The sequence below is a fragment of the Macrobrachium nipponense genome, chromosome 18 (genome assembly GCF_015104395.2).
Source record: "Macrobrachium nipponense isolate FS-2020 chromosome 18, ASM1510439v2, whole genome shotgun sequence".
Taxonomy (NCBI): Eukaryota; Metazoa; Arthropoda; class Malacostraca; order Decapoda; family Palaemonidae; genus Macrobrachium; species Macrobrachium nipponense.
Window position 1 is genome coordinate 79,855,252 of NC_087211.1, and position 12,636 is coordinate 79,867,887.

General features: G+C 33.2%; 1 protein-coding gene across 1 annotated transcript in view; it reads left to right on the plus strand.

The window, feature by feature from the left end:
• The window catches only part of LOC135197240 (glutamate receptor-interacting protein 2-like), a 365,022-nt gene that overhangs the window by 268,694 nt on the left and 83,692 nt on the right, over positions 1 to 12,636 (plus strand). The window contains 1 exon segment of the mRNA XM_064224331.1: positions 465 to 536. Coding sequence (XP_064080401.1) covers positions 465 to 536 — 72 coding nt within the window.

The following is a 12,636-nucleotide window of genomic DNA, read 5'->3' on the forward strand; positions in this document are numbered from 1 at the left end:
TATATGTGTTTGTGTGTGTGTGTGTGTGTATATATATATATATATATATATATATTATATATATTATTATTATTATTATTATTATTATTATTATTATTATTATTATTATTATTAACATTGAATCTGGATGGTATCTAGCGTAGATTTGTATTCGTGTTACTCCAGGAATACTTGTAATTTTTTTTTTTAATAAAAATCTTGCTACGCTAGATATCATCCAGTTTCAATGAAGTCCTGTATTACTTACACTTACACATATAATATAATATAATATATATAATATAATATAATATAATATAATATAATATAATATAATATAATATAATATAATATAATATTATACAGTGGTACAGTATTCCAACATATCATAATATCATACCAGTGTAATCTACTATGTACTCTCCATGAAATTTATTCTTCAGATAACACATCTCTCTATCTCTCTCTCTCTGATTTGTCAACAGAGGAAGTCAGGGGAGTCAGCACTGTGCAGTTATGGAAGAAGGAAGGTTGCACTCTGGGCTTGATTGTGGCAGGTGAGTATTCTTCAATTTTTTATGTTTTTTTTTTTTTTAATTCTTAAAAAATAGTTTGTAGGGGAAAATGTCCTTTTCTGTTTTTTTAATTGCGGGAATAATTTGTTTCTATTCTTGAGTTTACGGATTCAGTATTGTATTTTTTTCTTTTTGGTGGGTGGGCAGAGGCGATTGTGGCAGGTAAGTGATCTTTGAATATTTGAAATCCGTTTATAATTAATCTCAGGTACGATGTCATTTTCTGTTTTGTTGAATACTGGAATCTTATATTTTATTTTTATTTTTTTTATTTTGGGATTTAGTGTTTTGGAATGGTTTTTGTTGATATAGATATATATATATATATATATATATATATATATATATATATATATATATAAAACATTTGGTCGTCGAGATTTTTCGTAGGTGTATTACATAAAATATCTAAAATATGAAACAAAAATCTGTTCTCAAGAAAAAAGCTCTCTCCTCTCTCTCTCTCTCTCTCTCTCTCTCTCTCTCTCTCTCTCTCTCTCTCTCTCCGTAATGATAAGTGTAGCTTATCTTCCACTGTTCAAAGTCATTACATTAAATCTGAATTCATAAATTTCAGTAAATTTAACACAATTTAACATTCAAGCAGGTGTTTAAAACGTGTTTAAAAACTTTGTGACATTCCCGTAGACTTTATCGTTTTACACTAATATCAAAGAGCCATTGAATCAATAATTCGGACGCTCTTTAAGCAATTATAATTTTTCCATGGTAATTGTGAGGGTAATTTGCATAGGAAAGAGGCCTGTATGGTTAAAAGAAACGAAGTGTTTCTCTCTCTCTCTCTCTCTCTCTCTCTCTCTCTCGTCTCTCTCTCTCTCTCTCTCTCTCTTGTGAATATACTAATTGATGCATTAGGAAAAAGAATGCCAAAAGCATGCAAACTGTGTAAGGTTTGGTATAGCATAGTCAATCCACAAAAACTAATCAGAAAATGTGCTGCATGCAACATTCCGACCCATCCACAGTGTGCTGAGGTAATACAAGATTTGAGAAAAGATACAAGAATTTTTTGTTCAACATGTCTATCATGGATAGACAATGTTATTAAATCAAGATTGAATGTACAAATAGTTGAGGATGAAGAAGAAGAGAAGAGGAAGAAGAAGAAGAAAAAGAAGAAGAGGAAAACGGAAGAGAAGTAAAAACAAACAAAAATGAAATGACAGAAAAAATAAGGAAAACAAAGAACAAGATAAAAGTATGGATGCAGAGATACTCATTGATACTACATATGAGGCAATAAAGCAGCATAACCTACGAAGAAATAAATTACGATATGACAACAGAAAAGCAAATCCCGAAGAGGCTCTACCCAGATCTATACAATGACGGGAAAGAGGAAAAAATAGACAAGAAAGACAAATCTGCAACCTTTTGAAAAGAGGGAATTGCAGATTTGGAGAAAGATGTTACTACAAACATCCTAAGATATGTCAAAACTATGAAATATATGGTAAATGTGCATACTTAGATGGATATGGGGATGATTGCAGAGATCTGCATCCAAAAATATGTAAAAACCTAAAAGAACGGAAAGGATGTAAGTTCGACAAAAAAATGCAAATATATGCACCTGGTAGCCATGAATCATAATCAAATAAATAACCAACCAAGTAATAAAATCCAAAATAAGAAAGAAACAAATAAAGAGAGAAATCAAGAATATCAGGTAAAAGAGAAAAGCAAACCACCAATGAGATATGCAGAGGTGTCAGCAAAAAACAAAAAATCAAAGCATCAGCTCCGAAATTCTACTCAAGAGATAATAACTGTATTTATTATGCAAGAGGATATTGGCAGAAAACGGAGAAAATTGCAGATTCAGACACAAAATTAATAATTATGATTGAAGGAAGATCAAAATATTATGGAAAAGTTGGATTTTTTAATGTCAGAATTTCTGGAAATGAAAAAAAGAACAACATACCAGAACAGAAAGAGACATGGGAAATCCTTATTACTATCAGTATTAAATGAAGGAGAAAACACGCAAACCATCATAGTGATGAATGCGCAGGGTTTAGTACGAGTAACTAAAAAAGAAAAATAGAGTACCTTAGAAAGAACTAACCCAAAATGAAACAAAAGAAAATAGATATAATGAATATAAGTGAAACCTGGTATTTTTCCAAAGAGACTGGGAATGATGATCAAATAAAAAAAAGGGTTCCAAACTTATAGATCAGATAGAAAAAATAGGAATCAAGGGGAACCGCAATATATGGGAAAGACAAAAAACAAGGAAAAATATATGAGATAGTAACTCAGAATGTGAACTAATAGCGGTAGAATTTGAATCTGAAAAATTGATGAACATAGTAATATATAGACCTCCTAATACTAAAGAGTTTGACTTAATAATTGAAAAATTGGATGATATATGTAGAAATCACAAGGACTGGACTATTCTCCTATCTGGTGACTTCAACTTTCCTTTCGTAGAATGGAAAGAACGAATAGGAGATTGTGTACTTATACATATAAAAAAGAGAGTAATAGTAGTGCAGAAGATAAGAGGCAATTTGAAAAGCTATTAGATATGCTACTAGCAATACCACATTAAACAAATAAATCACCTGCCAACAAGAAAGGAAAATACTTTAGACCTAGTATTTGTGAACGAGATGAATTATGTTAAAGAAATAATAGTTTATAATGCGAGTATTTCAGACCCATAATGTCATAGAATTAACAGTTCATTCCAAAGCAAGTGAAAATAGAGATAAGCAAGAAATGAAAAAGTGGGAAGGATATGGAAAATACAACTTCTACAGTAAAAATATAAAATGGTCAGAAATTAATGAAGAATTAAACAAAGATTGGGATAACATTTTCGTAAGTGATGACATAAGGGTAAATACGGAGATATTATATAAAATATTGGAGATAATAGTGGAAAAATATATACCGAAGAAGAAAAGTAAACATCAATTCATGCATACCAAGAGACAGAAGGATCTTGTTCCAGACAAATCAGAAAGTGGAAAAAAGGTCTTGCAAAAGAAAAAAATGCATGGAAAGTTATAGAACTAAAAAGTAAGATAGAAAATGCAGAACAAAAGATTATACAATCAAAAGAAAATGAAAAACGGGACTTGGAAGAAAAAACCCTATTAAATATCAAGCAAAAACCCCAAACTATTATACTCATATGCGAAGAAGATGAATAAAAGAAGAATAGAAATAGGCCCTCTGAGAATTGAAGGGAGATTAACGAATGAAAAAAAGGAAATTTGCAACATACTGGCAGAACGAATAAGAGAGAATTCACCCCTAGAATAGATAATGAAGATAATGATATAGAAGTAAGGGGATGAAAATAGTGAATATTTAGCTGACATAGATATTAATGAAGCTGATATTTGTGCAGGCTATTAATGAAATTAAAAATGGAGCTGCTGCAGGGCCTGATGGAATTCCTGCTATTTTGTTAAAGAAAGTAGTTCATTCTATCGCAAAGCCACTTGCAATATTATTAAGACAAAGTGTAGATACAGGCAAGATATATGATGAGCACAAATTAGCATATATTACCCCTACTTTCAAAAGTGGATCAAGGACTTAGAGGCAAAGTAATTAATAGGCCCTGTGAGTCTAACATCACATTATTATGAAGTGTATGAAAGTAATGAAGAAAAAATATTATGAAACATTAATAAAAAATAATTTGTTTAATAAAGGACAACATGGTTTCGTACCCGGAAAAAGTACACAAACCCAACTGTTAGTCCACGTTGAAAACATATTCAAAAATATGAAAAAGCGGAAATGAAACAGATGTGGTTTATTTAGACTTTGCAAAAGCTTTTGATAAAGTAGACCATAATATATTAGCGAAGAAAATTAGAAAACACAATATCGTGGATAAAGTAGAAGATGGTTAAAAGAATTTTTACACAACAGAAAACAGATAGTTATTGCAAACGACGCGAAAATCGGATGAAGCCAAGGTAATATCCGGTGTCCGCCAAGCAGGCTACGGTGTTAGCTGCAATACTGTTTGTTATTATGATTGAAGACATAGACAATAATGTTAAGGATTCGGTAGTGAGTAGTTTCGCAGATGACACAAGAATAAGTAGAGAAATTACTTGTGATGAAGATACTTGTGAGAGATAGGAACGCTCTACAAAGAGACCTTAACAAAGTATATGATTGGGGGGGGGGGGATGCAGAGGTAAATAGGATGGTATTTAACTGATAAATTTGAATCAATAAATTATGGAGACAGAGAAAGAAAGCTATATGCTATAAGGGACCTAATAATGAGACCATCACAAATAAGGAAGCAGTTAAAGACCTTGGTGTGATGATGAATAGGAACATGTTATGCAATGATCAAATAGCAACTCTGTTGGCAAAATGTAAAGCAAAAATGGGAATGTTGTTACGGCAACTTCAAAACACAAGAAAGCTGAACACATGATTATGCTTTATAAAACATATGTTCGTAGTCCACTTGAATATTGCAATATGATATGGTACCCACACTATCAAAAGGATATTGCACAAATAGAGAGTGTACAAAGGTCCTTTACAGCTAGAATAGAAGAAGTTAAGGACCTAGACTACTGGGAAAGACTACAATTCTTAAAATTATATAGTCTAGAAAGGAGAAGAGAAACGCTACATGATAATTCAGGCATGGAAACAGATAGAAGGAATAGCAGAAAATATCATGGAACTAAAAATATCAGAAAGAGCAAGCAGAGGTAGATTAATAGTGCCCAAAACTATACCGGAAAAATAAGGAAAGCACACAGGACATTAATCCACTACGCACCAGCATCGATAATGCAGCGTCTATTCAATGCGTTGCCAGCTCATCTGAGGAATATATCAGGAGTGAGCGTAGATGTGTTTAAGAATAAGCTCGACAAATATCTAAACTGCATCCCAGACCATCCAAGATTGGAAGATGCAAAATATACCGGAAGATGTACTAGCAACTCTGGTAGTACATTAGAGGTGCCTCACACTGAGGGACCTGGGGCAACCCGAACAAGATGTAAGGTCTGTAAGGTAAGGTAAGGTCTCTCTCATAGTAAAGATGAGAAGTACAGAAAGTAATCAGGTAATATGTATATGTATACATGTATATATATATACACACATTTATATATATATATATATATATATACAAATATATTATATCTATATATCTATATATATATATATATATATATATGTGTGTGTGTGTGTGTGTGTGTGTGTGTGTATAACATCAGAACGGATATCACCTTAGGGTTCATCAAAAGAAAGAAAGAGAGAGAGACAGAGACAGAGACAGAGACAGAGAGAGAGAGAAAGAGAGAGAGAGATTTATCCATCGACGTCACTCTATATAACTTAGCAGATCTGTTTATTCTGAGGAGCCACCGAAATATTTCAAACTCGTCTGTCTAAAAAAGGTCTACATTCATCACCATTTGGAAGCAGCTGCAGGGGGAGGGGAGTGAGTAGTGTTCTGCTTTGACTCTCTCTCTCTCCTCTCTCTCTCTCTCTCTCTCTCTCTCTCTCTCTCTTCCCACCACAATGATCTCTCTCTCTCTCTCTTTCTCTCTCTCTCTCTCTCTCTCTCTCTCTCTCTCTTCCCACCACAATGATCTCTCTCTCTCTCTTTCTCTTTCCATCAGATTCATATTTTCCCTCTTTTTCTACAGGCTCTCTCTCTCTCTCTCTCTCTCTCTCTCTCTCTCTCTCTCTCTCTTTGTCAAGCTACTTAACCTTTTCCCCTTCTTGTGTCATTTCCTGTTAGATGTCATTCCCCTTACTATCTCCCCCCCCTACCCCGCCCCCCTCCATAGAGTATGCCTTTGGCTACTGTCAGAGAGAGAGAGAAAAGAGAGAGAGAGAGAGAGATAGAAATCCGGGTTTGGTAATCAGTTCAAATTTAGTTCACGGGATTAATATTACTTATATATATATATATAATAATATATATATATATATATATATAAATATATACATTTGGTATTCATATATATATTAAGAGATTTAGACGCAGGGGTAACAGCGTAGGAAACACTACCATTGTTTTCAAGTTACTTGGCTTGTTTATCGCGCACAAATTCAGCTGCAGAGCGTCATAAATTTCGTATATTTCTCATGATGATAACCGCAAAACACTGTACTACCTCTTTTACATGCCTCCTCCTGAGATGTATGAAGTGCCTGCGAAGACATTTATTGTGTCGCTAGAAGAAGATATTTCTCTCTCCTCTCTCTCTCTCTCTCTCTCTCTCTCTCTCTCTCTCTCAGATAAACATCTAGGTGAGGGCGAGGCGGCGCCTAGAATCGTCTCTTATTTCTCTCTTGGAAGAATTGCACGTTTCATTCTCTCTGTCTCTTTCTCTCTCTCTCTTCCTGTCAGTCATTTTTACTCTCTCCTCTTCTCTCTCTATCTCTATTTCCCTTTCTTTTTCTTCTGTCTTTCTCTCTTCTCCATATTTCTCTCACCCTCTCTGTTTTCAATCTCTCTCTCTCTCTCTCTCTCTCTCTCTCTCTCTCGGTGAGTTCACCCTCGTATAGACAGTCAAAGAAAACAGGAATCATATTCTGGTCAGACAAAACAGTCTCTTCTACTGATATATAAAGAATAACGATCTCTTTGACCTTCTTCAGACGAAGCGGAAAAAAAAAGAAAAAACACTTCTACAGGAGTGAGAGAAGGTCTTTAATGAGTTCGCTAAGCGAGGGGTTATTCGTCCGTGACTGCTTCCCTCATTCGTTTTTCGGATATCGTGGTTTTTATCGTTATTCGTTTTGGGGCTGTCTCTCCGAGTCGTGTGACGTCACGCGGTTCTCATAGGGGGCAAGGCTCTGCCTCTCGTGCAGTTTAGTATTACCAAAGTTTGGTTTATTTTCTTCGTCTGAATTGTTATTATTATTGCTATTTATTATTTTGGAAAATTGCAATAACAGTAATTATTATCATTATTATTAACAGGAAAAGAAAAGTGATTAAATATAAAGTTAATATGAGTTATTATTGTTATTTTTAACGAAAAATATTTAATAATCTATAATAATACTTTAATATTATTATTTTTATTATTAGTTCACAGTTATTTTGCACAGTCTTAATGGAATTGACCAAAAAGTAACTGTTTATGACGAATTTAATTCCTAGTCTATATATATATATATATATATATATATATATATATATATAGATATATATATATATATATATATATATATATATATATATATATCTATATCTATATATATATATATATATATATATATATCTATGATATAATATATAGATATATATATATATATTATAATATATATACATACATATATATAGGTATATACAGAGAGAGAGAGAGAGAGAGAGAGAGAGGAGTAGAAAAATGGTTCTTCTTTTGCATTCCGTTCCGCTAGGGCAGGGCGCGTCCTCCGTCGACGGGAGTATTTTATCGAAACCTCGGAGGACGCCTCCGAGGGAGAGAGAAAGGTGGGGCCGGGGGAGGAGAAATAAAGGTGGGGTAAGGGGGAGATAAATGTGTGAGGGAGGAACATTTAAATGAAGGAAGAGAAAGAAAGGAAGAGATAAAGTGAGAGAGAAAAGTGAGGGGAAAGTGAGGAACATTTTGAAGAAAGGAGAAAGGAAGAGAACGATAAAAGTGGAGGTAAGAGAGAGAGAGAGATAGAAGTGGTGAGAGGAAGAATAATAAAGATGAGAAAAATGGAGAGATAGAAGTAGGGTGGGGCCAATCGTCTCGCGTCTGTCTCCCCCCCCCCCCCCCCAACTCCTCGTCACGACTAAATTTAGCCCCTTTTTTGAGAAAAGCAACTTTGACAAAAGGGGTAGGTGGTATCTGTCTCACCCAGAATTGGAGACAGGCAGGCGTCTGCCCTTCTTGTTTATCTGTTTATTTCGTGTTTATTTCTTTGTTTATTTCATTTTCTTCATCAAGGATGTTGGTTTTGTTTATTTATTTTTTTTTTTTAAGTTGTTATGTCATCTTTAATCTTAGGTTAAATATAAGGTTTATTTTCGTTCGTTCAAGATTCAGAGAGAGAGAGAGAGAGAGAGAGAGAGAGAGAGAGAGAGAGAGAGAGAGAGAGAGAGAGAGAGAGAGAGAGAGAGATTCAGGGGGAGAAAGAAAGAGAAAGAGACAGAGACGGAGCGAGAGAGAATTAGAAGGAGTTACATGGCTGAGGATGTCTCAATGACTTATTAGTCCATCCGAGGAGAGAGAGAGAGAGAGAGAGAAGAGAGAGAAAGAGATTTTTGTCAATTTCCCATGGTTGTAATTTTGCTACAATTAGGAATTTTCCAGGTTATGGATTAATAACATACAGCTAAAAACCTTTAATCGGATTTTAACCGTTATATGATATAATTATACAGCTCTATTTCTCTAACGTTATTATTATTATTATTATTATTATTATTATTATTATTATGAGTGTAAATAAAAATCCACTTAATATTAAAACGCCTACAAGGAAATTAATATCTCATTCGAGTACAAAGCATTATAATAATCCATTTACCATAGGAAACTCATAGCATTGTCTCATAAATCAATTGAGGCATACAGACTCGTGGCGTCGCAAAGACTATGGTCATGACTTCTGGCCCCCATACCCCATGCCCTGGGTAGTTGTTGTGGCATGCCATCACGGTCACACTCCTGTAATGCCATAAAGAGGGTCAGGTTTCATACGCGTCTCATTCCGGTCCAATGTTTATCTCTCTTTGAAGGCTGTATTTGAATGCTCTCTCTCTCTCTCTCTCTCTCTCTCTCTCTCTCTCTCTCTCTCTCTTCCTTCCTTCCGTACTCGTATGAAGGTGAAAAAGTGTTAGTTGTTCTTAGTCAGCAATCCCTCCCCCCCTCTCTCTCTCTCTCTCTCTCAAGAAATACACATAACCGCACACGTGTTCAAGATGAGGTACACATGCCGCTATGAACGTACTAGCATCGCATACTCCCTCTCTCTCTCTCTCTCTCTCTCTCTCTCTCTCTTACTTTTAATCCTATTATTAACTTAAGAAAAAAATTTTATGACCATTTCGGAATACCTGTTTTTCATTCAAAATCTCTCTCTCTCTCTCTCTCTCTCTCTCTCTCTCTCTCTCTCTCTCTTAATCCTATTATAAACTTGAGAAAATATTTTTATGACTTTCGGAAGACCTGTCATTTATTCAGCATTCAGCATCTCTCTCTCTCTCTCTCTCTCTCTCTCTCTCTCTCTCTCTCTCTCTCTCCCCAACATAAACAACATCTGTGGCATGAAGAAAAACTACTGTACGCAGAGCAATTATTACCTCATTCAATCTCATGTTCTCGAGACGCCATCATCGCAGGGGCTTATGGGTAATCATCGCAGGGGCTTATGGGTAATCACACAGGGAATGTTTGTTTTGATGTCGGCAAAAAAAAATATATGTATAAATAACATTGTTTTACGTTCGATTCCGAGGACGTGCTCGCGTGCCGATAGTCTGTTTTTTTGTTGTGTTGTCGTTGTTATTATGTCAGTGGTATTGAGGTTAATGAATAATTCTGTATGTGTATATATATATATATATATATATATATATATATATATATATATATATGTATGTATGTATGTATGTATGTATGTATGTATGTATGTATATATATCTTTATGAGATGATAGGAAATATTTTGTAATTATTTCATCATGCCTGATTTTCATTCAGAATCATTCTCTCTCTCTCTCTCTCTCTCTCTCTCTCTCTCTCTCTCTCTCTCACATTTTCATCTCTCTCTCTCTCTGTCACTTTTAATCACGTTATTAACTTAAGCAAATATTATATGATTATTTCGGCATGCTCTCTCTCTCTCTCTCTCTCTCTCTCTCTCTCTCTCTCTCTCTGCTGTCACTTTTAATCCTGTTATTATCTTGTTTGTTATTTTTTATAGAGTGGTCTAATTCGCAAATGACAAGGCTGTCATCACCACCGTAGATAGAAATATTAGATACAGTTAACTGTATTTTGTAAAGATTTGACTGTATTTGGTACAGTAATTCTTGATATGGTAATCTAGACATTTTTTCAATAAAAATTGTGATAATAAGATTTAAACAGAAAAAAAGTGAGAAGTACCATGTTGTTATCAAATTCAAAATATTGTGATGATAAATTGTATGTTGAACTTCCTGTTTTATCAATAAATTGATATTTTGTAATGACGAATTTGGATTGTAATTAGTTAAAAAATTGGGGGCTATGGGATTGGTAACAAATTCAAAATATCGATATATTTTTCCATTTTGGAATCCAAAATTTTTATTTTTTATTTCTATTTTGGAATCCAAAATTTTTATTTTTATTTCTATTTTGGAGTCCAAAATTTTGCTTTTTTCTATTTTGATATCCAAAATTTTACATTTTTTTCTATTTTGGAATCCAAAATTTTACATTTTTTTCTATTTTGATATCCAAAACATTATATTTTTCTATTTTGATATCCAAAATTTTTTTTTCTATTTTGAAATCCAAAATTTTAAATTTTTTCTATTTCGATGTCCAAAATTTTACATTTTTTTTCTTTTTAAAAAAAAAAAAAAAAAAAAAAAAAAAAAATTTGAATCCAAAATTTTACATTTTTCCTCTTCTAGAATCTCAAATTTGAATTTTTTTCTATTTTGGAATCCTAAATTTTACTGAGTCTGTGGTTTGATATAGATATTTTAAATCAATAATATAATTACATTCTTGCCTATTCTGTACTGATTGCATTATAGTCTTTCATTGCATGATAAGACTTTTTCAAGTTCATTGCAAATATCAGTTTTGCAAGATAGATCTATTATATAAAAGATAAAATAATATTAATCCTAATTCCATCTTTATTATTTAATATTTAATATAACCTCTCTTTGCATGATAAGACTTCATTTGGTCAATTACAAATACCTTCATCAAATAGCTTCGTCTAAATATCAATTTTGCAATAAAGATCAATTATATAAAAATGCAAAATTATTCCACATAATTCCATTTTTATTACTTAATATAACATTTCGCAAAATTATTCCACTTAATTCCATTTTTATTACTTAATATAACATTTCTTTTGCATGATGAGACTTTATTTAGGCAATTGCTTATACCTTCATGTAAATAATGCTAGCAATTTTAAGTAACCTTGAAAAAAATAGAAATAAAAGAAAAAAAAACTCAAGAAATGTTCGGTCTAAATGCCTGAAGTGGCGTCCATTATTATGTTGTGGTGGGTGTAACCTGAGAGTTCTTGCCTCTGCCCATTTTTTTTTCTTTCATTTTTTCATTTTTATTTTTATTTTTTATTTCTTCTATGCGTTCTTTTTTCCTTTTATTTCCTCTTTATTCTATTTTATTTTTACTTTTTCCTTTTTCCCTTTCTATTTTTTTATTTTTACTTTCTTTCTATTTTTTTTTGTATTTGAAGTTATCTTTTTGTTAACTTTTACGGTGGTTGGGAGGGGAGACGACGACACACACACACACACACACACACACACACACAGAGAGAGAGAGAGAGAGAGAGAGTGAGGGGGGGAGAGAGAGAGAGAGAGAAGAGAGAGAGAGAGAGAGAACCAAATTACGTGCCTTCCATCGCTGGTACTTGTCCTGGCTACTGGTGAGACATAGCTCACGTATCCATAACTATTATTATTATTATTATTATTATTATTATTATTATTATTATTATTATTATTATTATTACTATTATTATTATTATTATTATTAGCCATGTCTGGGTATAACCATTTATTACTACAACATTTTACCTCGGGTTTCTAACCCTTGCATGCTGTATTGCCTCGGTATATGACCCTGAGCTGAAATAAAAGATATTATTATTATTACTAGTTACTTGCAATGAGAGGAGTACCCCATGACCATGCACTGAACCCCTTCCATTTCTGCCCTCAGAATCAAGCGACCTTGTGACCTCTTTAACGGCCACCTAATGACGGACCCTGAATTAATTTAGTACCAATAAATCGTCTCAGTTTCCCCTCTAGACTCAGTAGAGCATTGAGTCTACTTCTTTTTTATTGATAATAAATTCGTTTGTCTCAATTA